Genomic DNA, 26,550 nt, shown 5'->3' with positions numbered 1-26,550 from the left:
CAGGGCACTTAGTCTTTTCTACTAAAAACATGATTCAGCCAAGGCTCGCCTTCTTGTGAATCAGAGGCAGCATTTTGTTTTGGGCTTTCGAATCGGCACAGATATGTTGGTATGGAAACCACACTTCTGAGATTACGATCGAAACATCATTTGCCTCCACCAGCTTTCCTGAAACCTTACATGCTGATAGCAAGTGGGAAATGTCTGCATTTACCACATCACTTCTTGCTGGCAACAAGCATCTTTCCGTAAATGGTTATAAAGTCATGGTAGCACACTCTTTCAAAATAGCTCATATTTGTGTCTTTCAGCAAATAATAAATATAACCAGTTTTCAGCGCTGGTCTGTTACCAGAGCATGAACCCCTTGAGGACAGAGTTATCTCATTCAGTTCTGGGTGGTCCAGGCTTATGATGGGGCAGGACACCAAGAAAACATCCAGTAAGTGAGGCTTGACCGGCCAACCACGACGACTGGCAGATATGCCATATGTATCGGAAGCCACACCCTTCTCCATTTGCCTAGCTCTATGCAATTGCCAAAGCCTTCTCATCATTTAATGTGACTTGGTCTCCTGTCTACTCTGAGTTGCACTGGGCATGTCATTAGCCCCATTCCATACGGGAGAAAATAGGAACTCAACCAAGTCCAGACACAGCTGGGCTCAATAAGAAGTGATGAGAACTGAATCAGAACCCAGGCTCCGGGGCTCCCGGGAGCAGCACTGCCCTCCCTGCTAGTGGGCCTCCCTAAATGCCTCCCAGACCTGGTGCAGCAGATACCCAAGCCACAGGCCGCACGTCGGGCTATGACACACCGAGTTTCCTCTTGTATTTATGCTCTTGTTTGATGAGCATCTTCTATGGTGATTTAGTTTGATATTAATGGGTGAGGACTACTGTAACAGAAGACCGCAGGCTGCTTGGTTTAAAGGACAGAAATCTATTTTTCACCATTCTGAAGCCCGAAGTCCAAGACCAAGGCGCCATCAAGGTCAGTTTCTGGTGAGAACTCTCTTCCTGGTTTGCAGGCGATCACCTTCTCAACGCATCCTCCTATGGCCTCTTCTCTGTGCTTGGGAGGAAAGAGAGAAGGCTGTGCCCCTTCCTTTTCTTATAAGGACGCCAGGGAAGACCTCACTTGACCTTAATTACTACCTCCCAAGGGCCCTGTATCCAAATATAGTCACACTGGGGGTTGGGGCTGCGACATATGCATTCGGGGAAGACAATCTGTCCTCACCTCTCTTGCCTCACCCTCGGCCTGCCCCTGCCGTCCCCGCCCTCTTGGACCACTGCCTCCCTCAAGGGAGAAACTCAAAGGGCTGAGGTCATGTGCCTACTCTGAGCCCACGTGCCCCCTTCTAGACCCTAGAATTCAAGTGGCCCTGAGGCCGCACAGGCCTCTTTCCCGTTGGGCACAGCCCTAGGCAGGAGGAAAGCTCACGAGGCTGTCCACCAGGCTCTGTGTAGGAGGGGCTGGATCAGGAGGTGGGAAGGAAAGGCAGCCCCCTGCTGGCCCTCCCCAACCCATCGAGCTCCAGGAATGAACCCAAGGATTTGGATCTGGTCTTCCACAACTTGAAGAAGGTTTATTTGTCATGGCAAAACATTTTAAATTGATCTATTTGCTAGTTTGATGTCTGACTTTTAACCCTTTAGACAGGGGGTCTGTGGCCTTCCATCCACATTCTTGCCCTAAGACCCACAAATGTTAGTGTGGACCAGGCAGAAGCAGGCTTCAGAGGCTAACTTAAGAAGCCCCTGTAGGGAAATGACCACACACACACAAACACGCAACTATAGGTCTTTGGTTCTTGTATATGACAACTGGGATGGTCACTGTGCTCATGATAAGGGCCATGAAGGATTACTTCCTAGTAATTTATGATCATGCCTGCTTGGGTAAAGTGTTGAGGTGGTGTGTGTGTAGTGGGGAGGGGGGAGCAAAAGGTGGGGGGCCTGTACATAGACACTGGCCAGAATTAGATCCACCTCTTCGGGGTGAGGGGACACATTCTGTGGCACCTCACACACAGGTAAACACACAAACACACACACAGGAGGGAGGAGCAAGATGGCAGAGGAGCAGGAGACTAAATATCATCGGGTCCCAGGAGTTGAGCAGGATAGTTATCAAACCGTTCTGAACACCGACAGACTCAACAGGAGATGGAAGAGAAGAAGAGCAGCAATTCTAGGGACAGAAAAGCGACCACTTTCTGGAAGGTAGGATGTGCAGAGAAGTGAATCCGAGGGGACATACAGGAAGAGAGACTGCGGGGGAGTGGCCGGCTCCCGGCAAGCGGTGGAGCAGCAGAGCACAAAATCGGGACTTATACAAGTCGCCTCCACTGAGGGACATCGCTGCAGAGGCTAAGCAGGGGGTGGAGCCCTCGTGGGGACAGTGTGGTCTCAGCTCCCACAGGGTCACAGAAACACCAGGGGTCTCTGAGTGTGGCAGAGCTCCCAGGTACCAGAGCGGGGAAGCCACTGCAGACAGAGCTAAGGAGGGGTTCTCAGCTCAGGGTTACCTTAAACCATGATCCAAGGCACAGTTGGGCCACTGCTCTTCGAGCAGGGACCCCACAAGTGGCAGATCCGGGAAAACCCCCACCTTTCTCCTCCAGGAGAAGCAGTGTGGGAGCAGCATGGTAGGAATCTGCTGGGATTGGAGACTCCAAACAGGGCCGTGCACTAGAGACAGAAACGCTCGGTCACAGGCCGGATGAGCACAAGTGCGGCCGGAGACCAGGGAGACAGGAGGGACTGACGGCTTTTCTCTGAGGCGCACTGAGGAGTGGAGTCCCCAACTCTCAGCTCTCCCGGTGAGATACAGGGCGGCCTCCATCTTCATTCCCATCCTCCAAAGCGGTACGGAAAGCCATCAGGGAACAAAAGCTCCTGAGAGCGAACCCTTAGCCTGGCCCCTGGCAAGGGCAGTGCAATTCCGCCTCGGGCAAAGACATCTGAGAGTCACAGCAACAGGCCACTGACCCAGAAGATCAGCAAGAACATCCAGCCAAAGACCAAGTTCACCGATCAATGATCAACAAAAGTTGCGGAAATGTGTAAGCCTGATGATTCACAGACCTGTACCCCTGGGGCAAATAATACATTATATGTTAATAAAATTTTTTTTAAATAATAAAACATTTTAAAATTTGCTTCAAACTTAAGCTACTTCACATAGTAAATAAATTATGTGAACCTTAAAAAAAAAGGCACACACACACAGAGATATGCACACAAAAACACACACAGACCGCACATACACACACAATACAGATCAGATCACTTCCCAGGGACCACCCCAGCCCCTCAGACTTTCCTTTCTTCCGCTGCCTGCCACCACCAGTTTTGACCCATTAGGACGACTACATAAAAAGTTGTCCATCATTTGTTGGCCCCAGAAGCAGTACAGTGTTGCCAAGATATGGGTTGTATCCCCTTGGACGTGCACGTGGGGGTGACAGGGGACCCCGTGAAGGTTGATGCCAGCGGAAAGCCCCAGCCCCAGCCCCAGCCCCACCCAGCTCCAGACTGGGCTAGGCTGTGATAAAGGTCATATCTCAACTGTCATTACCAGGGCCATGAATGACAATGAACCCAGCCTGGAACCCTTTCTTCTGAGGTCCTCATTGGCAGCACACCCCTCAGGCCGACCACGTGCCTCTGGGTTTAGAGATTCTTGAACCCAAGCTGCTTGCTATGGGTTCATGCAGGCAAGAAGGTGGGAGAGGGGAGGGACCCTCTGGCCCCTGGTGATGGGAGAGTTGGCCTAGACAGCCCCTCGCAGCCTGGCCTGCAGCTCCCCGGGGTCCTTGCGGAAAGATGACCAAGAGTCTTTCTCCCTGAGTCCCAGCCTCGCTCCCACCTGCTCCAGCCCCTCCTCGCCCGGATCCGCTATGCAAATACAAGGCCACCGCACGACTGTGGGAACAGTAAATCTTCCCTCACTCTTTTATTCATGCCCTCACCTCTGCAGACAGTGCTGAGGATAAACAAACCCCACAAAATCCCTGCGGGCTCCAGCAGTCTGGCAGTCTCTTCTTTGCTCTTCTCTGATCCCCTCCGGCTGGCAGAGGCTGGAGAAGAGGCCTACCGGCCTCCCAGGGGGACGACGGCACCCCTCTTCGCCTCCCCCAGTGGTGCTCGCTGAGCCTCGTATCTGCTCTGGGGAGCAGAAATCAGGGAGACCTGGGGAAACTGGGAAATTATTATTCATGGCTTCCGGGAGCAGCACTCTATCTACCTCACCTGCCCAGCCTCCCCAGTCTGCAGGAGAGCTTCCGGGCCTGGGAGCACCAGGCTGGCGAGGTGAAGTCCCGCTGCCCGGGCCACCATCGGAGGAATGGCCGCAGGGAAGGAGGGGCAGCCCTGGCAGCCGGGTCGAGGCAGCGTCTGCACAGCAGCCCAGCCCTCCAGAATTCCCAGGAAACTTCTCTTCCTCCAAATCTGGGGTCACCAGGGCAGGTTTCTTTTAAGTCCAGTCAGACTGAAGGAGGACTGGAGGCACAGACTGAAGGGGGCCGAGGGGCACTAGGTTTCACAGAATGCCTTTCATAAATACAGTGGACTTGGCAGGACCCACTGTCGTTTGCCCAGACAGCGGTTTCTGGGGACATGGGGCTTTCGGAGATAAAACCAGGAGCATTTTAGGCAAACTGGGAAGATAGGGTCACCCTGAGGGGCCATGGGAAAGGATTCTTCCTCCATGGGACTGGTGACATGGCCAGGGGCAGAGGACAGCTGGGACAAACGCTGCCTGTTAACGGTTCTGCTAACCAAAACCTTTCCTCACCCCTCCTCCTCATGCACAGGGAGAGTCTGGGGAGCAGAGAGGGTCCTGAGGCCAGTTTACGAGCTGTCAAGAGAGAGGGGACAGAAGGAAAGTGTCCGTGGTCTTTATGAGAGGGAGAAAATTCCTTCACCGCCTTTCAGAGCTGGGGCCCCTGAGGCTCTACACGGAGCCTCGGGTGTCAGGAAGTAGCTGGTGGGGACTTGATACACTGCCAGGTCACGGGCCTCCACCTATCCTGGAACCTTGACCCCCATACACACAAACACTGGACAGATAGGCATGGGGGGAAAAATTGTTTCCCTGGTGTGGTCCCCACCCCCATCAGGACCCCGAGGGCAAGCCTCAAGGGAGAGCACCGGAAGTGCTGTCCTGGTGTGGGCCTGAGGAGCCGGAACGTGCTTGGTCCTTCACATCTGCCCAACACCACCCCTCGGTGCTCTCCACGTTGGGGCAGGTGTCTCCAGAGGTAACAGAGGTTTGAGTTAAAGCTAAGGGGGCAGATCCGTGGAGACCACCTGGCCCAGGCTCCCTGTTGGACAGGTGGGAGACCAAGTTCAAGGGAGGCGGAGTCCCTTACTCAGGGCAGCACACTCTTAAGGGGTTGGAGGACCAGACTGGGGCTCTACTCCATCAGATGCCACAGCCAAAGATCCATTAGAAGGGAGGAAGCTCGGAAGGTAAGCCCAGGCCCATGAAAGCCCCCGCTTTCCTGGAGCCCACACTTTGCTCTGAGAGAGGCACACGAGTGGGAGATCGGCGTCGTCTGGAGCCAGGACTGCTCTCTCCATTCTGAGTCCCCAGCTTGGTCTGTTCCAGCACCAACTCCAGGCAGAAACCTTCCAGCAGATTGCCCGGGACTGCTTTGCCTGAGGGCCTCTGGAGCCCTGGGCTGTAAGTCTACAGTTGTACTGCCTGCTCCAGGTCTCACTTTCCAGGTCTCGGAATATGTAAGAAAGACCAGCCTTGCCCTCAGAAGTAGGAGTTCCTCCCCATCTGCTACTAGGAACCTTCTAGAGGTGGTGGTATTTAAGACCACTTAAACAGCCATTAACAACCCTGAACGCCAGTCGGTTAGCAGGAAGCAGAGTCCCAAGGGTGAGGCTCACCCAAGGAGTGCGTCCTGATGTGTCTGAGTCAAGAAGTGGGGGGTATCTGGAGCCCTAGGCTGGGAGAGGCTGAAGAGTGGCAGCAGGTGGAACTGGGCTCTCTCTTGAGTAGCCAGGAGGGTCCTAAGTGCATGGCCAGGAGAGCTCAGAGCATCCAAAACAGTGGGAGGGCTGGGGGAAATCTGCTCCTGGCAGCTCCAGTACCAGCTTTTAGCACTTACAGCACTTCCAGCTTTGTCATTTTACAAGTGAGCCCAGCACTTCCAAAAGTAAAATGTAAGAAAGAGCCTGGGAAAGGTTCCCGAGGAATGGCAGGGCTGACCCTTCGTTCACAGCAAACTTTCTAGGAAAAGCAGAACTCCACAGAAGGTCTGACAAGGAGAGAAAGAGCCTGCACCCGCACGGTACCCTCCAGCCCCCGAAAGCATGGAGAAGGAGTAGACAAGCGAAGGAGGAGACCCTGGGCAGGGCAGCCAGGAGCGACCTGCTGGGGAAGTCCCAGGGGGCTTGCCAGCTCTGCTCAGGCAGGTGGGACACAGACCCCTTTGACAAGAGAAGCAGGTTTCCTGCACAGAAATGCCCTGACTTATTCCACGAGAAGCCCTTGGAGCTCCCTTAGCAATTACTGCTTCGCCATGTAGCTTTGTGCCTGACTGGCCACTATAATTTATTGCAAATCAGTCTCATCACTCCAATAAGGCAGTCGGCTTTTCTACCTCTGAATGCAGCTGGGCACCCAGCTGGTCCCCCATTAAAATCCTTCTGGACCTGAATCTTCCCGCCTTTCCTTGCCCCCCATCTTTATCCCGGCACTCAGGCAACCGGCCAGAAGAGCAGGACTAGCCCCCACGGACATGCCTCCTCACCATCCAAAGAGCTACACCAGTAGGTGCAAACAACTAAGTGCAGGCAGAGCCTCGGAGTCTACAGACCCGACTGGTCGCCTGGCAAAAGATACCAGCAGCTTCTGTCGGGAAACAGGGAACTGCTATTAGCAAATTCTCTAATCAGGGTTCTCTTTATCGTCCTCCTGTGGAAGATACTCATTTGTAAGGTTTAAGGCAGACTGTGAAAATCACAGAGAACTGGAAATCTGTAAGAATATTGCCTGAGAAGGGTCTCTGGCAGGAGACCCTTCATTTCCCAGGTTCTGCTTTACCACACCTATAAACAGCAGGGGCCACAATGCCTCCGGGCAGGCAAGCAACTCAGCTGTGTTCCAAGTCCACACTTCTGGGCGGCACTGGACCTTTCGCTCATCCACGTGCAGAACAGGGGTGCCGAGGCAGAGTGAAAAGCCCCGGGCTTCCCTGGCACCTACTTGTGGTGGGTCTTGGGGGAAATACTCAATCTTTCTGAATGGATTTTCTTGCCTGTAAAGTGGCCGCAGTGATAATGATATCTTCGCCGCCAAGATATTATGAGATCTAAGTGAGATACACATGAATAGTGTCGATAAACTGGAATATCCCACTGTTCCTGGTTATTAACCAACTCTAATGACTGTGATAAATAAAAACCTCCCTTCGAATAAGCCAAGGCTTCCAGGTGACACGAGAAACACCAAGAGGATCACCGCTGATGGATTTGTTGGTAACTCTTCCCTGCCCAGAGTGATCAGCTGCCCGGAGGCTGCCTCTGGGGAGGGGAGCTTAGAAGAGTCAGGGAGTAAACACTCGAGCTCAGAGAAGTGGCTGGAGGACCACGAACACAGGGTGAGGCAATTTTCCCCCCACTAGGGCCTCCCTGTGCTGCTCCTGGGGTTTGAGAGCAGACCCAGCAACCCCCTCCCAGGTAACAGAGCCACAGTAAACTGGGGCCCCTCAGTTTTAGTGCACTTCATGGAAAGGGAGCAGACCCTCCAGGAAAAAAAAAAAAAATGCTGATAAACTCACAAAAAAGTTGTGTTACTGCTAAACGCTCATTGCATTTCCTTGGGTAAGCACCATAAAAAATTTATTGCAGTTTTTAGAAACAAGATGCCAAGTGTATTTTAATTGCTAGGGTAGGGAGAGAGTCAGGGAGAAGCTGAACCAGGAAAATGCTAACTGGGCATAAACTCAGAAGGAAATCTCCCCAAGACGGGAGGCCCAGTGCTAAGACCGCAGCTCAGGAGACACAGGTCTTGGGAAGCCAGGCCCTCCTAAGATAGACTTAATGGCTCTCAGGCCTGCGGCTGTAGCCCACCTAGAGAGCTGGGGCTTTCTGCTGTAGATCATGTGGTGTGGACTTAAGAAATGTAAAGAATTAAATAAGTGAATGCCAAAATTCTAGAAAGATGAGCAGGAGCCCCGTTCTAGAGCTTTAACATGTATAGGAGAAAATTAAAATACTATATCTTAGCGTGTGTGAGAGAGAGAGAGAGAGAGACAGAAAGAGAGACTGAGAATGAGAGGCAGACCTAGACGAAACATCATTTCACTTTAATAACAACACGCCTTGGACCAGTTCGCAGAACTGTCATTTATAAACCAACACCCTATCCCAGTGCCAACCAGAGCACTCTTACAGGGCTCCTGCACCCCCACCCCACAGTGCCAGTCAGAGCCAGGAGGGAACGAACAGGCAGTAGGTGAGAAAACTGCAGAGTGGGGAGGGTGAGGGTCCTTGACTCCATGCGCTTGGCCCTGCCTTGAGCCAGGGGCTCCTCTAGGGTGGCACCTGCCCCGCAGGAGAGCACACGGAGAGAGTGGTTGCAGGGTGTCCCTGAGCATCCTCCCAAAAGATGTGCACAAGGTGGGGGGGGGAGGCAGAAGGGCAGGCACAGAACTGCTGCCAGTAGACTCCCAGCCCAGCCCCACCCACTCTCCTGTTACATGAGCAAGGCTGGCCCACAGGTGGTGACTGTCTTGTGTGGTAGGAGGTCCCGTGCCTTCGGCATCTGAGGCTGCCGCTTCTCCTCCATTTAGTGGACCTGCCAGAGACCCAGGAAGCATGAGGCTGCGTGCAGCACTCGGGGAGGGAGTCCTAGGCTGACAGAGGAAGGAGCCAGACCCGCAGCATGGCCCCACCACCTACTAGCCCAGTAACGTTTACTGTAGTAAATCACTTGACCATTTGGAGCCTTGATTTCTACTTCTATCAAATGCAGCTAAATATACCTGCTTCTCACGGTTTTCTGAAAGGCCTGAATGAGGAGGTGGATGCATGTGTCCCCTGTCGACTCTAAAATTTATTCCCTACCCGTGCCTGTGCCCAGCCCTGCAGAAAGAGGCGTTTCTTCATCACGCCCTGCACTTGTAAAGCTCTTCATACACGTAACCCATTTCGTACACATTCTCCTGCTTGGCCCTCCCACCGAACGGATGGTCAAGAGCCTTGCCGGGTGTCGCACAAGAATTAATCCCTTGCTGAACCCAAGATGCTAAATGCCACGCTCTCTCCAGAGTGCAGGGAATGCAGGCGTTCCTAACCACCGTAGAAACCAGGAGTAAACCCGCATGTGCACAACACGCAGACCGATGGTGGGAGGCCTAGAGCCAGCTCCGTGTAGCCACTGCTCAGTCTGGCCTCATTCACTCCACACAGGAGCGGTCAAGGTAGCCATGGTGCTATTACCAGGAAACTGAAGCTTGCCAAGGTTAGCGATTTGCCAAAGCTCACAGTAAATGGCGGATCTGAGCTACAAAGCCAGGTCTACTCGAACCTCGTGAACACTTAAATCCTTAAAAATCCAATGGATTCAGTATTACAAGCATCCCCTCCTCCTCCCACTCTCGGGACCATTCCCCAGCCCCAAGCAGGGCCCAGGCCTAAGAGGTGAGGGTCCCAGTGTCCGAGGGTTGGGTCCTTTACAAACCCACCCATCCTTGCCCCCACACTCACCCTCACAATGTCATGGATCCAGTCCAGGAACTCAGCAACCTTGGCGTAGACGCCCGGGTGATTGGGCTCCGCACAGCCACGGCCCCAGCTGACCACCCCCACCAAGTGCCAGGTGCCCCTGTCCAGGCACACCAGGGGCCCCCCGCTATCACCCTGAGGGCATGGAGACACAAAGAAAGAGGTAGTTAGTCCTTCCTGCTGGAGGGGACAGTGCCTCTGTTCCTGGTCCCTGCTGCTTCCAGCATGGGATCTCCGCTTGCCTCACCCCTCCATAAATCCTTAGCACACGACTCGACATGCCCAGGCACTCCTCCTTCTAGAGAGGCTGCTCGGAGCAGAGGTCAAGACACCGCAGGTCCTCCCATTCCCCCCAACACCACCACGGTCCCCCTCTGTGCTGTACCTGACACGCATCAGCCCTCCCATCCACGTAGCCAGCACACAGCATGCGGGGGGTGAGCGCCCCACTATACATGCAGGAGCTGTTGCAGAGCTCGGTGCTGAGCAGGGGCACCAACGTGTCCTGGAGCGTATCTGAGTTGTGGGCTGCAGGAGGTACACATGGAGAAGGAGGGACACAGAGCCAGGCCGCGGGGCACAAAGCAAGGCCAGGAAGACACAACAACAAGAGGGAAGGTGATTAGGGGCCCTGGAGGCATTAGACCCATAGAGGGGAGCCCAAGGTGGGATCTGCGGACCTCGGGAAGGAAACGTGGGTCCATCAGACGTAAGAGTGAAGAGGAGTAGAACTCACACCCACACCCCCCCAAACACTGAAGTCACAGCACTCCTGGGATGGAGGGCAGGGGTGTCAAACACCTGGCTTCAGGGGATACTCAGGGAGTGTTCTCCCAGAAAGACCCAGGCCAGGGAGACCAGGGCTCCTAGGTCTCACCAACAGTGATGCCAGAGAAAAAGGGGGTGGGCACCACCATTTGGCTGGGGGAGGTGGAGGTGGGAGATAGAGGGGCCTCACCTTAGCCAGAAGGTCCCCCCACCCCTATTTTACCCAGGGCCCTGGGAGCTGACTCACTGTGGCTGGGGTTGGTGTGGCCCCAGCCAGACACCCAGCACTGTGATCCCCTTGGGAAATCTTGCTTCTTGGCTGGCAGGCACACAGCACCCACGGTGTCTGTGGAGAAGCAGGAGGTCCTGGGTCCCACTTGGGCTTAGTTTCCTTTCCCCACCTCCTCACCCTCAGGTTGGGGGAAGAACCAGGGCTGGCAGGTCCTGTCACTCCTTCTCAAACAGTCCTGGCTCCCTGCCTCCACCAGCCAGGTCTCCTGAAAGGTTGTGCAGGTCGTACACTGCACCACATTGGCACGGAGGTCACCACTGACACAGAGGATGATGTATAAACCGCCATGTGCCTGGTGCCTTCTAGGTTGGGCAATGGACACCCCGCACAGACCTAACCTGGGGAATGAGGGGAAATGGGAATTCTTTCTGGGCGTTTGTGCCCAACTTCTCCTAATGAGGACTCATTTTGCATTTTCCTTAGGGTATTGGATCCCTCTTGGGGCACTATTTCCAAAAATGTGTAGCAAGTCCTACAGGGACTTGGGCCCAAACTTGTTCTAAAGTAGCACACAGACATGCTGATGATAAAATAAACACTGAGTACCATGGGGAGAAAGGATTCCCTTCTCAGGGCTCTTTCCACCTCCGCAAGAGCAGCCAAGAGAAAGATTCCCTCCAGTGCCATTCCGGGGCTCCCCAGTCCTGCCAGCCTCCACCTAAACATGGAGAGTGCAGGCCCCGGAGCGGTGGGTCTGCAGAGGGCAGCAAGCTGGAGCCTCAGCGCTATCTTGTTTTCTCTCCGTGTTTCTACGGTTGTTACCTATTCGCCACAAATAATACGGGTTCTCTGGTTCAGTCGTAACTTAAAGCTCCCCTTTCAAATATACTGGAGTCATTCTAGAAATATTAACTGCTGAGCCAAAGTTCAGGGAGTACACATGCGTGGTAATATTTGTGAGGGGCGGGGGCGTGCAGCAACAGCTGCGATTTGGGAAACCCAAGGCTACAGGTGGTGATGGGAGGGAGGAGCAAAGAGTGTGTGTCCACGTGTGCACCTGTGCATGAGCGTGTACGCATGGGAGCATGTGTGCATGTGTGTGCTTGTGCATGAATGTGTACGCATGGGAGTGTGCGTGTGTGTTTACTTGCATGAAGATGGCATGAGCGAGTGTGTGCGTGTGTGAGCGCGCGTGTGTGTGTGTTTGTCGGTGAGGAGGCAGGCACCCGTGCGTGCTATGTGCAGGGGTGGGGGTTTGAGAGCCGCTGCCGGAGAGAAGCCGGACCCCGGAGTCAGGACATTAGGCTCGGGAACAGTTTGCTGAGAGATCTTGTAGAGTCACTTTCCTCACTAAACCCTGTGGTCCTTCCCTGTTTATACCTGCCTCATCTACCTGTCAGGGTTAGACGGAAGGAAAGACATTTGGGAAAATAAAGCTTAATAACTGCAACATGTCCCACGGTGGCTGGGACCTGGGGCCAGCCTGGGGTCGGGGTGGAGCAGCACGTGGGGAGATGGACCACCAAGGAAGCTCTGCCAGGTACTTTGAGGCAAGTCCCTCTTGCAGCCCAGCTATGCGGGGGGCCAGAACCTTCACCCCAAGAAAGCCCACACACGTTGCTGCATGCTTCGGTCCAGGTAATGCCCAAGATCACTGTGGTCATCCAATGAACTGAACGTGTTAATGTCTACAGCACTAGGAGGGAACCTCAGAAATGAGCTCACTCCTCAGGCTCTAGCCACCACACACACACCCCCCACCTCCACCCCAGGGCCTGCCTCTCTCCCCACAGCCTGCACTTGCTCAGGCCAGGTCAGTGCCTCACCTGAGAAGTTGAGTGGCGTCCAGAGCCGCAGGAGGGCGATGTCATAGTCGTGAGTCTGGCTGCTGTAGAGAGGGTGGGGGACAATCCTCTCCACCACAGCCCCCTGGTGAGGCCTGACGGCACTGTGGCTGACCAGCCCCACGTGGACCCGCCAGCTGGACAGGCGGGGTACCCTAGAACTGCACACGGGAGCCATGCTGAGCCCAGGGAAGGATGGGGTGCACAAGACTGACCTAAATGAGGTGGCAGTTGGGGGAAGCTGGCCAGAGAAGCCATTTGTGGCTGCCCCCATCACCAGGCTGGGAGCTCCCAGAACCCAGGCTCCACGCCTCCTAGTATCCTTGCAGCAGCTGGCAAGATACTGGGCATGCAGTAGGTGCTCCATAAATGCTCTAGACTGGCCAGAGATGTAAGACAGTGTGGGAGATCTACAACTCCCACCCTCTCTGTCCTATATAAAACACCCTCCGTGTTTTATAACAGACATCAAAGGGGCTTGTGTGATATGCTAACTGCGAGTCAGAAAAACCATGAGTCCTGTCTCTCCACCTACTGCGATCGTGGGGAAGTTGCCTCACCGCTCCCAGCCTCGGTCCCCAGCTTGTAAAATGAGGAGTACACTATCTGCCCCACCCGCCGCCGGAGGGAGAGGTCCAAAGAGCTCATTCACTCGTCATTCATTCCTACATCCTACACTGCTCCAAGCTGTAGTTATGAAGCACCTATTATCTGCCAGGACTGTCCTTGGCCAGAGGGACATGGCCGCTGGAAAATCAACACAGAGACTCAGTGGTAAACAAAACTGAGAGTGTCAGTCCCCACGGAGCTTCCCGTCTAAAGGGGAAGCAAGACATTAAGCCAATAATTACATGGAAGGTGATTTAATTACAGTTGTGATAAACATTAAGAAGCACAGAGCACTGTGAATGGGAAAACATTTGCAAAACTTCAAAACTGAGCAAATATAAAGAAGCAATCTTTGTGTTATCACCACTATTTGTGCAGAGCTGTTCCCGGCAGGGACCAGGGAGAACTGCGCCATGCACGCCCCTCAGAATGAACGCGGGGAGGCAGACTGTCCGACGGACGTGAACATGTTATACGGGACATACCACGGGCCAAACAGAAAAGGCTGCTAAGGCGCCCTCCTGGCCCGCAGCCCAGAGACTTGCCTGTGCACGCAGTGAGCGGCCGTCACCACCCAGTGGGGCGCCACCACGGAGGCCCCGCACGTGTGCCGGGAGCCCAGGGCCACACTGGCTTGCCAGGGCCAGCGCCCAGGAGCCACGGCCTGCCCACCAACTATCCGGGAGGCCAGGGGCCTCGCCCCACACGCTGCAAACAGAGAAGCACAGGGGGGATGGTTAGCCAGAAGACAGGTGGGTGTCCGCATGGTCCTAATCCTCGGCGAGTGTGGCCCAGCGGAGACAGCTCTCATTTATTACTCCTGGCCCTGAGTTTGGGGGACAGGATGGTCCAAGTGTCAATTACACATCTGTCTGCCCCATCAGGCTACAAGCTCACTGAGAGCTGTGACCATGCTACATTGTCCTTGGAGTCCTGACACCTCATAAAAAGCCTGTTCCATGGGAGAGGTCGGAATGTTGGTGTATGGATGGATGCACAGATATATGGAGAAATACAGATGATTGGGGGCACGGGGTCAGACGAAAGGAGCTCCACAGACTGTGTCCCATGTGGCTCCTAATTTGCCCCCTTCCTTAGTCTCCTGAAGGTGCTAACTGGTTAGCAGCCAACAGTAATCCTTTTGGGGCTCTCCAGATGAAGGGGGGCGGGAGCTTCAGAAGTCAAGGCAAGTAGTCCCAGGAGGCGAAGCAGATCATCCGCCCAGATCAGTGACTGGTGGGGGACAGGACAGGGGCTTGGTCAGGGCTCTGTTGGGGCAGAACAGTGTCTGCAAGAAGGGGACCAACAGGCAGAGGGGCAGGTGGGCAAGGAACCCCACCCCAGACCCACACTAAGGACGGGGGTAGACTCCCTCCTCCCACTGCCACCTTCCTGGACATGCCTGGATATGACTCACCAGAGCATCTGAGGGAAACGATTTGGCCGGAAGCGCAGCTGTTCCTACAAAGCAGAGGTGGCAGCAGGAGGCTGGCAGGGGCCCACCCAATGGCTTGGAGGGAGGCCAGGGGCAGTCATCAGGTGCACACAGAGGAGGCCTCTGGTGCAGCCCCCATCTGCGTCCTGCCTGACTCCCAGCCCTGGGCCCCTCCTCATTAGCAGCTCTCCAGGACAGCGTGCTACGCCGCCCCATCACCCCAGGAGGTCATGGCCCTTGAGGGTGGTCTTGGGCAGGGCCCAAAGTTACAAATCCGGTATCTGTAGATGGGAAGTCCAGCTGTGCCTACTAAGGACCCCAGAACAAACATGTGTCTGGTGGATGGATAAGGGAGCGAAGGAAGAAGGCGCACGTCACCCCACGCCCCTCCTGGGCTTCCTCTATTCTCTCTCCAACCCCTTCTTGCTCTCCCCTCTCCCTCCTTCTTCCAAGCAAAACTTCAGTTTCTGCTGGACCAAAACCCTCTTCTCTCTCATACTCATCTCAGGCCCCGGCAGCCCAATGCCACGATCCCTCTCATATCCCAAACCCTCAGGGCCCTGGCTCCCTGCCAGAGTCAGTTCCACTCACGTGAACTGAGTTTGTGATTTCTGATTGGGAAACGCTCCTGTGTCCCATCTCACACAGCCAATGTCTTCACCCCCAGGCTCCCACAACAGGAAGATTTTTGCTGAACAGTTCACCAGAAGGGACCTACTCAGCCTCCTGAGAAGTCCTACCTGGACTGCCACACTTCTTCCAGGAAGCCCTCCAGTCTGGGAGGGAGCTGAGCAAACCGCTGGGAGCTGTTGAGCTTGATGTCAGACAGGTTCACTCCCTTGAGGTGAGTGAGTCTTGGCAGAAAAGGGGAACAGAACGGGAGGAAACTGATTGACTCTGCAGCATGGAGATGGCAATAATCACGACCAAGATGTGCCTGAGCTGCCGTTCCCCCAGCGGTACACGGAGCGAGACTGACAATGACCTCTTCTCAGATGCATATTTGTTAAAGAGCAGAGATGCTCAAAGGAGAGAAACAAGCTGAGGTCCCATCATGCCCAGAGGGCAGGAGATGGCCAAAATGACCTCTTGTCAGTTCCTGAGCACATTGACAGGACAGGCAGATAAAGGTCTCCCCCTTTTCCCCTTCACCCTCACTGGGCCCCAAGCCTGCCCCCACCCCTTACCTGAGATGCCCCAGGCTCTGGCAGATCCGTACCCCCAGGGCAGGGTTCCAGCCCTCGTGGCAGACCAGGAGCCAGTCTGGCCGCGCTCTCACCTGTGCTTCCAGCAGGAAGTCCTCGCTGTTTATTCTGAAAGATACTGAAGGTACCGCATGAAGTCACATCCTACCTCCTGTGGGGCAGAGGGACAGGCTGGGCAGGGGGAGCTGGACCTGGCCATGGGGGTCCTGAAGAGACCTCAAGATAGCATCTGGGTCACCCAGTGTCGGGCTCCCTGTCCCCGGGGCATCAGGCCAGTTCTGAGAACAAAAGAACCCCTATTTATAGTGCTGTGTTCCAGTTTGGTGTTTAATCAAGTGCTTTTAAATGTGCTGTCACCTGTTGTCATGGCAACCCCCCAGGGGGTGGGTATGACCACCCTTCCACGCTGCAGAGGGACCACTAAGGCAGGGAGGGTAAGGGACCTGCCCCAGATCACAGAACCTGTGCATGATGGTTCCAGGACTATGTCCTGTCTTCCGGTTTCAAATCTTGTGCTCATCCTAGTGATGGTTACCGCTGAGCCTCTGCCTTCTTCAGGCTCTGTGCTAGGCTCTTTTACCCATCAGCTCGTATTATTCTTACAACTTCATGTGGCAAATAGTGGTATCTCCATTTTGTAGAGAAGGAAATAGGAGTTCCAAGAAGCAGTGTGGCCAAGGTCACATAACTAGCAAAAGGCAGGCCCCATGCTAATAACTGTAACTTGGGTAACTGATTCCAGCCCCCGCCTGGGCAGCTAATCTTCTGATCCTCGACTCAGGTTTGGCAAGGAGAAGACAACATGAAGCAAGGTTCCCTGGCGCTACACACTGGCTCCCCACACGCACCTGTTCCCCCTTCCCCATCCTCCTGGCTCACTCTGCCCCAGAGGGCAAGTTGCCATCCCTCCTCCCAGCCTGGGCTCCTGGCTGTGCCCACGTAGGGATCAAGACCGTCCCCAGGGAGTGCTGAAAGCTCCAAATCCAAGATGGATTTTCAAAGCTGGACCACATCACTCCCTTCCCACCAGAGGAGGAGCCCCCACTGCTGGCAGTGATGTCAGGGCACTTCGTTCTGGTCCCCTTCCCCCGGCCAGAAGTGGGGATCCCAGAGCCATGAAGGGGCTCAGGGCAGGTGGGGTGGTCTGTAGTCTTGGGGGTGTGGCCCACCTGTTCTGGACAGCGTGGGGAACAGGGCTTCCGCACCGCTGGTCTCAGAGCAGCTCGAAGGGATCTCCTCATCCTGCAGGGTCCCAGGAGTGGGCTGAGAGGTCGCCGGCCGCAGATATAGCACTTCGGAGGACAAGGACAGGAGAGGGTCACAGAGAAGAGGCTAGGAAAGGGGAGGGATTCCCACATGAGAGGGTCAAGGGGCAGAACAAGACCCCTGCACGAGGGAGACCAAAGCAGCTGCCTGGGGACTCGCCCTCAACCACCCAGCCTCAGGCAGGTCCCCACCTAACACACTAAGAGGCACAGCTCTCTCTCCCTGTCTTTCTGTCTGTCTGTCTCTCTCTCTGACAGGGAAAGATTTCTAGAGACGGTTTGACTTCGGCCTCCCTGGCTCATCCATTCAAGTACCTTCCACTTCCCACTGCAAGACTAGAGCCTTCTGGACGCAGAGCCTAACTCCCTCCTGCTGCGGTCCCACCCCCGACCCCTTCTCCCCTGTGGGCAGTCCAGGGGAAAGGAGAAAGACGGGTCCTGGCTGCCTTTTACAGCTGCTTGTCTCTTCCCGCAAGGACCCCCCAGACCCTGGTCTTCGGCCTTCCCTGGAGCACAGAAGGGTCCCCGCACTGACCGAGAAGCCAGGAGCCGACGCTCACACCAGCCAGCAGCACCAAGGCTCCCAGCCCCGCACAGCAGCGCTGTCCTGCGCCCCGGCACCCTGCCAGAGAGGCTGCGGGAGAGGGGAGGGCAGCGTCTGTGCACCTGGCCCCTGCCTGCCAGCCTTCCTCTGCCCGAGGCTCCACCATGGGGCTAGACAGCTATGGGGCTAGGGCAGGAGCTGCACCCCCCACTGAGCCTGCCCGCCTCCCCCTGCCCCATGCCCACAAGGCCCACAGAGCCACTCAACCCCCAAACAAGACACAGAGCAAAAGCAGGTCTGGGCTAAACTGTGGGATAAACTCGCCGTCGGCCACTGGGGGTTCTCTCAAGAAGGGTCTGGGGAATGTAGGAAGATTACCCATTTGCTGTCCCCACCCTGTCATTCCCCTATAGCCCAGTCTGGCCTACTGGGGTGCTGCTGGACTTCGGGCCTCTGCAGTGGGTCTCTTGGCTTTGCTTGGAAGTTCCTGGGTCCTGGGCTCTCCTCTGCATACTGAGCCTCCATGTGGGTTTGGCCATCCGGCATCAGGCTCTGGGGAAATAACCATTGGTCACTTGGGATCCCCACACCAAGGGGAGAAGCTCCAGCCCCTACAAGACGCCACTCTCTAACCTTGGCTGTGCACTCACTGCCTTTTTTTCATCTTAGAGACTCTGTGTGTTCCCACTGATGCCCCCCAACCAGGCCCTCTCTGCTCTCCAACCCCCTTATTCTCACACAGCCCGTAAGTACCAGAGCCTGTATTCAAACCCAGAACCAGCACTCCTCACCATTCCCTCCCTGGCCTCCTGCAACCATCAAGGATGCCCTCTGAGTCTCTCAGCATCCCTCCTCAGTCTAGATGCCAGCTTTCTTCATTACCTCCTGTCTCAGAGGAAGAAGGCCCCCTGCCCAATTCACCGTCCATTCATTTACCCAGTAAATAAGACTTAGCCCAAGCGCTTCTGGGTGGCTCAGTGGGTTCAACCTCTGCCTTCGGCTCAGGTCATGATCTCAGGGTCCTGGGATCGAGCCCCACATTGGGCTTCCTGCTCAGTGGAGAGCCTGCTTTCCCCACTCTCTCTCTCTCTGCCTGCCTCTCTGCCTGCTTGTGATCTCTGTCTTCAAATAAATAAATAAACCTTTTAAAATAAATAAATAAATAAGACTTAGCCCAAGTGCTAGGCCACAATGGAGGACAAGGTAGGGAGCTCAAAAGAAATCAACATGGAAAAATTCCAGGAATAAAATTACTATCTGCATGTTCAGTTTTTTAAATTATTGTTATGTTATGTCAGTCACCATATAGTACATCATTAGTTTTTGTCGTAGTGTTCCATGATTCACTGTGTAACACCCACTGTTCCATGCAACCTGTGCCCTCCTTAATACCCATCACCAGGCTCACCCATCCCCCCACCACTCTCCCCTCTGAAACCCTCAGTTTGTTTCCCAGAGTCCACAGTCTCTCATGGTTTGTCTCCCCCTCTGATTTCCCCCAACTCACTTCTCTCCATCTTCCAATGTCCTCCATGCTATTCCTTATGTTCCACAAATAAGTGAAATCATATGAAAATTGTCTTTCTCTGTTTGAGTTATTTCACTTAGCATAATCTCCTCCAGTCCTGTCCATGTTGATGCAAATGGTGGGTATTCAGCCTTTCTGATGGCTGAGTGATATTCCATTGTACATATGGACCACATCTTCTTTATCCATTCATCTTTTGAAGGGCATCTGGGCTCCTTCCAGTTTGGCTATTGTGGACATTGCTGCTATGAACATCAGGGTGCATATGTCTAAAATGAAAACTTATGATCACACAAAAAACTATATGTATATAATGTTCATAGTAGCTTTATCTGTAACAGCTAAAAAGTAGGAACAAGTCAGGTGTCCTTTAATGGATGAATGACATCACCCATCGTAATACATCCATACCAAGGAATAAAGAAAAAGGAATGAACTATTGACACGTGGGACAATGTGGGTAAATTTCCAGAGAATTATGTCAAGTGAAAAAAAAACCAGTCTCAGAAGTTCACATACTGTATGATTCCATTTATATAACATTCTTATAGCAATAGCATTAAAGAAATGAAGACAGATTCCTGGTTGCCAGGAGTTAAGGAGGAATGGGATTGGAAGGGAAGTAGGTGTGGCTACCCAAAAGGTAACAGGAGGGATCCTTGGGGGATAGGAATGTTCTGTATCTTGACTTTATCAATGTCAATATTGTCGTGATATTGTACTGGAGTTTAGCACTCAGAGGAAAAGGGTACAGGTGAGATTATTTCTTATAAGTGCATGTGCATCTATAATTAACCCCCAATAAGTTTAATTTAATTAAAAAAAACCTTTAAGAACCAAACAAATAAAAAAATAAAATTAATTAAAAAATAATAAGGGGAACCTGGGTGGCTCAGTGGGTTAAGCCTCTGCCTTTGGCTCAGGTCATGATCTCAGGGTCCTGGAATCGAGCCCTATATCGAGCTCTCTGCTCAGCAGGGAGCCTGCTTCCCCCATCTCTGCCTGCCTCTCTGCCTACTTGTGAGCTCTCTCTCTCTCTCTGTCAAATAAATAAATAAAACCTTTAAAAAATAATACTATAAAGTAAAATTATTACTAAAATAATAAAGTAAAATAAATCAACATGAAACACTCCCCAACTGCCCCAGAGAATTTGCAGTCGAGTCCTGACATGTTAAGTGACAGAAGAAAGCAGGAGAGCTTCTCACTGGGAGATCAAAACAGGCTTCCTAGAAAAGGCAGCCTGAGACGGTCCCTCCAAGATGAGCTGGGCTTGCACAGACATCCATGGGCACTGGGGGAAGAGGCAAAGGCACGGGGTTCAGAAAGCACAGAGCAGAGTGAGCTGCAAGGCTGCGAGATGCTCACGTGCCATGAAGAAGAGTAATGGGAAAGAAGATCTTGGAAGAAACCCCAGACCGGCAATGCAAATCTCGGTCTGCAGCCTCTTACGTGAGCTGAACTCAGCTCCTCTCCAAACTTCAGTCTCTAGCATCTGATTTCCACTCACTGTCCAAGCCGCAGCAATCCTCCTCCAATTCCAAATGAGCAAGTTGACCCCCTCTTTAAGGACCCAACGAATCTTTCTACTCTTTAAGAAGAATCCAAAGTCCGAAGGCACCACCTACAAAATCCTCTGAGCTCTCGCCCTTCCTCACCTCTCCATCCCCACCTGCCGGCATGACGCCCTCCGCAGTGGAACTCGGTCCTAGGAACACACACGCCAGTCTTCTGGGCCCTCACGTGCTCTCACACCACAGAGACTTTGCCTCTGCTGTCCTTCTCCCCGCGTCGCTGACTCGTAAGACCCAGCTTAGACGTCACTTCTCCAAGAAGCTTTCTTCTCTATGAGGCACCTGTTGTGTCCCTATATTGCGCTCATTTACTTCTCTTTCTCTCCGCCCTTCCTCACTGGTCTAGGCTCCCAGAGCCCAGCTCAGGGCCTGCCACAAAATGGGAATTCAATTAATGTACATTGAGGAGGAAGGGACACAGGTAGGGAGGCCACAAAAGATTATATGACCAAAAGGGTTTTATAAGTTATAAAGCACAGTGCAAATGCTAAGTATCATAATAATATTAATAAGAAATAGGGGACGCCTGGGTGGCTCAGTGGGTTAAGCCTCTGCCTTCAGCTCAGGTCATGATCCCAGAATCCTGGGATCGAGTCCTATATCAGGCTCCCTGCATGGCAGGAAGTCTGCTTCTCCCTCTCTCACTCCCCCTGCTTGTGCTCTCACACTCTCTCTCTGTCAAATAAATAAATAAAATCTTAAAAAAAAATTTAAAAAAAAGATTCTTTCTCTCTCCCTCCCTTTCAGCCCCTCCCTGCACCTCGTCACCCGCACGGGCACATGCACTCTCTCTCTCTCTCAAAAAAAAAAAAAAAAAAAAAGAAAAGTTAATAAGACTTGTCTCCTCTGAAGACCACAGCTTACCCTGTCAAGACCCAGAGTGGTACCCAATGATCATAAAAACCTGAAACACTGGGCACCTGGGTGGCTCAATGGGTTAAAGCCTCTGCCTTCGGCTCAGGTCATGATCCCAGGGTCCTGAAATCCAGCCCCACATCGGGCTCACTGCTCCGCGGAGAGCCTGCCTCCACCTCTCTCTGCCTGCCTCCCTGCCTACTTGTGATCTCTTTCTCTACCAAATAAATAAATAAAATCTTAAAAAAAAAAAAAAAAACCTGAAACACTGACTCCAAGACAATGTTGGTTTAGGTGGGATTTCCATCCATCAGATGGAATGTTCCTGTCACATTCCTCAGTCCTGCCTTTGTGTTCCATAGAACGTCCTCATGCTCCTGACCCTCTGGCTAGGAGGAAAAAAGGCCTTTGAAGACTCACCCAGATCAGTCACTTCTAAGTCACCCTGGAAATCGTTCTACCAGATGCGTCAACACCCTTGCCAGCTCAGCTCGCAAGTAGGGCAGCAGCCCAAAATTCCGTATGAAGCAAGACACCACCCCTACCTACCTCCTATCCCCTCCCCTCCCCTCTACCAGTTATGGCCCAGGACAGGTAGGGCTGGTCCTTCCACCAATAGGGCTTGCTGCTCCACAAGAAACATGGGGTCTTGGCTTGCCCCTCACCACAGACACTCCTTCTTGGGTCCAGAGATGAGGCTCAAGGACAAGAGCAATGAGACTGGAGAACCACAGGCTTGTTAGAGTCAGTCGGGCACCCATAAGAAAGCACAGAAGTGACAACGGCATTTATGGTTTGGGTTTCTCCTCTGGGAACATGGTTTCTCTTGAACGGATGTTCTTCTGAGCAAAGAGGCAATGCTTGGTCTGGAGAGAATTCCAGGGCATGGTCAGGCTTCCTCCTGTCTCAGTATCAAGGGAGCTTGGCTTTCAGTTCAGCTCCTGGACTAACTGGCCTCACCCAGGAGTTGCTCTACCTCCAGACCCATGAGCTCATCAGTAGCCTGGAACGACTGGCCATCATGGAGCAGGACCTCCTGGTCCTCTCTTTGAGTATAAGTTCAGTGTAATAATGACTTGCTAAGCTCTGTCTATATGCAAAACACCTGGATAGGCCTATGGGGGACAGGAGAGACTAACAGTCAGTCCCTGGGGACAAACATTAGCCACACAGGGTCCCCTCTAGGATCTAGCCCTTGTGCAGAGCTGCCAGACAGGGCTCTTTCCACCTGCCTAGAAGCCCAAGTGTGGGGGCAGGGAGAGAGAAAGAGAGAAAGAGAGAGGCCAGGTCAGGGATGGCAGACGTACGTACGGCCTTACCATTCAGGTCAGTGGCACTGATGTAAACCCTCGGGGTCTCTAGGCAGGGTTGTGCTCCTGTTCTTGGATCAGCATCGATCAAACAGCCCAGCCCGCTTGGTGGGAGGATGAGGTCTCCCTAGTTCTCATACGCCCCTCCCTTTATCCTCCCCCTACACACACACACATACAGACATGCTCCAGAGAAACAATAAATCTGCTCAGAACCATGAATAGACCCCTTGTTGCAGGAAAGGGGGCCAAGGGCTGGGCTGGGCTGGGCAGCCTCAGCCCCTCCCATCTGCTAACTAGAAGCTTAGAAACAGAGAAAAAGGTTACAGGGAGGAGGGGAGGCCAGCGACTGTTGCTTAGCAACCAGGTCCCTTGTGCCCAACAGTGTGCCCCATGCATGCTAGCACAATCCCCCTTCCTGCTGACAGGGCTGTATCAGAAGGACGGTTATCCGCATCTGTGGAAATGCTTCTGAGCCCTCTAGATTATACCTCCTCTCTGTGTGGGCCGGCCTTCCCAGCAGGCTGGGCTGTCACCGTGCTGGAATGGGGGAAATAAGGAGAAATCTTTGCCGTTTCTCTCCTCAGGGATGCACTTGTCACCCCAATGCTGGGGAACTACGGGCTTCTTCCCCCGGCTTTCCTGGGGGCCAGTCGCTGCAGGAGCCCTCGGCGCTCCCTTGCTTCAAAGCACAAGGCGGCCCAGCTGAGCCCAGGGTGGGCTGAACACAGGGGAGCCGCATCTCTTCAGGGAGGCAGAGCAGGTGCCAGGGAAGAAAAAGGCTTGTGTGGTCTCCCCTCCTCCGAACGCTCCTCAAGGATCCCTCAGATGGAACGGTTAAGAATATGGGCCTTGGAAGCCGGGCCTTCACCTAACCCCAGTTCTGCCCCTTCCCTTACACGGCCTCACGTGTAAAATGAGGATAACAGGACCCACCTCCGAGGACTGATGCTGGAACCGAATGAGATAGTGAGTATAAACCTCCTAGCCCGGCATGCAGCAGCATGGAAAAGACCCAGTAACTGTTGGCTGCCGGCATTATTATCACTGTTGAAGCTCGTGACAAGGGCTCTGCCTCTGCCCTCTGCTCCCCTCAGACGCTCAGTCAGCTCTGAGCTTGCGGTAGGCATGCAGAGCTCCCCACACTTCCAACACGATGGAGACACGAAGGTCAGTTATGCATCACTGAAACAGGAGGAGAGAACTGGTGGCTCGGACTGAGACTCCCCGGGCTAGGCTCAGAGATCTCCTAAAACAAATACCCCCAGCCTACAAGCAGGCATACTTGCTGTGTGTTCCAGAACTGGTCTGGGCACAGACGATGAATAAGTCACCAACTAGGGAACGGCAGGCTGCGAGAAGACATGGGAACAGACACAAGTAAGTGAAAAGTGAATTAATAAGGCATAAACACAGGGGTATAGAAGACAAAGGAAGAGCTGACTCCTTTGCCCGGAGGACACAGAGAAAGCACCAGAGGGGGAGACATCTAAGCTGTGTTTAAGAAATGAGAACGCAATCATATAGAAGGGCATTCCAAATATACTATAGGTGATGTCAGTGAAAATGCCAGAGTAAAGATCTCCAAAAATGCTCTTCTCCATTAGAGCAAGGAGAAAGCAGACAAAAATTTGTCAGAATCAAATTTTTTAAAGTCTGGAAATTAACCAAAGGCTCACAGCAATATAGAAAGTGTTTATTCAAGGAAAATGACACAATTTCAGTAAGAACAGTGATCTTTGTGGCATTTTAATTTGTTGTAATTCCATCGAGCTCTCTCTTAGAAACCAACATCCCTCAATCGCTAGGAAAACCAGCAGCCTAACAGCAACAGGTAGAACGGGTCTGGAGTTCCTTCAGAGCCTCCTCTCCAGAGAGCTGCCATTATTTGAAATGTCTAGAAAATCCCTTTTGTGAGACTGTCTTACTTTGACTAGACTCTGAGCCCAACAGCATATTATCGGGAGGGAACTCACAACTCTCAAATTTTCCCTGACGAGGGCAGTGTTTGGACCCCACATCTTGCGCTTCCAACTTTTCAGACTTCTGCCTGAAGGACGGGCTCCCCTAGTGCCTAGTTCTGGGAGGGAATGGAGCTTGCATGCTTGATAACCGCTGTAAGGTCTGAGAACCGTATTCATCTTAGAACTCTTTAAAGTTATAAACTTCCGGACTATAGTTTATAACACTGCAGTATATAATTAAAATTTGCTAAGGGTATATAACTTAAATGTTCTCACCAAAAAGGATGTAAATAAACATGTGGGGGGAATAGATGTGTTAATGAACTAGAGAAGAAAGAACCCTTTCGCAACACACATAGACATCGAATCATTAAGATGTACACTTGAATTTTACAATCACAATTTTGTCGATCATAAACCTCCAAAAAGCTGGGAAGAAAAAAAAAAAAAAGAGTGTGTCTTGGAGTAAACCGGGACTAGCCTCTCTATGGCCATTCTTCTCTGCTTTGCTACCTGAGAAGGCTCCCCTGTCTCTCTTCACTCCTTCCCTTCTAGGTGAGCTATTCTGAGTCCGCTGGCTGTTTCCCTGGTCCGGAGAGAATACCCATCTCCAGCATAAGGCAGAGGGGCCTTAGTGCAAACTTTAAGGAGGGACTCACTGGTAAGCAGAGTGCCAGTCCCTGAATACCCTAAGAGTGATGCCTCCTTAAATTGTGTCCCTTGCGGGCACTATCTGGAACCAATGGGAGCATGAGCCCTCTGCATGAAGGCCCTGGGAGCTCTATTTTTACCATGGTGATTCGTATGTAGGCTCATTTTTAAATTTAAAAAAAATTTTTTTTTTTTTTTTTTTTTTGGTAGGCTCATTTTAGTCCTGACCCTACTCTCTTACTTTCTGCCCCCTAACAACTCCCTGACTCCCAGGACCGTGTCTACGGATAGGCCTCGCCTCCTGAACGTTGAAATTTTGCTTTCGCTCCTCCTTCAGTCACTCTTCCCCAAAACAAGAAGGGCCTTTCTCAGCGGTCCTTTCGGGGAGATCTCTCTGTTGTTGTATTTCTCCTCTAGCTAAATGGAAATGTCTGAGTTCAAGTTATATAGAATTCTCAGACTTAACAAAGTTTGATGAAAGAATCCATCGTTCATGCCACAGGAAGTTGGAGACCACCCAAACTCAGGTCCCCTGACATCTGGTGTGGGGTTTTCTCCCATTCCTACCACACATACACACCCCGCAAGTCACCTATTCACAGAACATGTAGGCTCTGAGAAGAAATCCCGTCTATGGACCGATGCTCTGGCCAGTGCCTTCAGAGTTCTAGCCTCCTCGCGATGTTCCCTTCCCGTCTGCTGGTAGACGACAGCTCCGGCCCTCCTTTGTGGATTTAAGCCTGCCCATGATCCTCCTTTTCCGACTGCCGGCCCTACAGATTTCAGACGTGCTTGCATGGCCCCCATAGTCATTCACTCTTTCTCTCCCAGAGAAAGGGAGTTTGGTGCTCTCGGTGGAGGTCATGAGAGCAGGCGTGGAACGAGCTGCAGGACGGAGATTCTTAACAGCTCTGTACATGCCCTCAGTGCTGTCCATTCCCCTGTTCACCTTCCTCTCAACCAAGAATGCACCTCTTGCTCTCAGACCCTATCTGTTGCATAGTGCATCTGTA

The 26,550-nt window shown here is 52.9% G+C and overlaps 1 protein-coding gene across 1 annotated transcript; it reads right to left on the bottom strand.

Moving 5' to 3' along the window:
* Window positions 1–927: 927 nt before the first annotated feature.
* On the bottom strand, window positions 928–25,722 carry TMPRSS5 (transmembrane serine protease 5). The gene is made up of 15 exons (XM_045080522.1): window positions 22,932–25,722; window positions 18,084–18,207; window positions 17,647–17,745; window positions 17,016–17,138; window positions 15,829–15,964; window positions 15,382–15,495; window positions 14,624–14,667; window positions 13,752–13,914; window positions 12,580–12,758; window positions 10,769–10,867; window positions 10,139–10,281; window positions 9,736–9,888; window positions 3,981–4,209; window positions 2,535–3,101; window positions 928–1,075 (listed from the first exon to the last, which is right to left on the bottom strand). Exons 1-13 carry the CDS (start codon window positions 22,932–22,934, stop codon window positions 4,102–4,104), a joined length of 1,488 nt encoding a protein of 495 aa, XP_044936457.1. The 5' UTR covers window positions 22,935–25,722; the 3' UTR covers window positions 928–1,075; window positions 2,535–3,101; window positions 3,981–4,101.
* Between the last annotated feature and the right edge of the window lie 828 nt (window positions 25,723–26,550).

Source organism: Mustela putorius, unplaced genomic scaffold, assembly GCF_011764305.1.
Source record: "Mustela putorius furo isolate JIRA1106 unplaced genomic scaffold, ASM1176430v1.1 tig00000460_pilon_pilon_pilon, whole genome shotgun sequence".
Classification (NCBI taxonomy): Eukaryota; Metazoa; Chordata; class Mammalia; order Carnivora; family Mustelidae; genus Mustela; species Mustela putorius.
The sequence above is the reverse complement of the archived record's forward strand: the minus strand, read 5'-3'. Positions and strand labels throughout refer to the sequence as shown.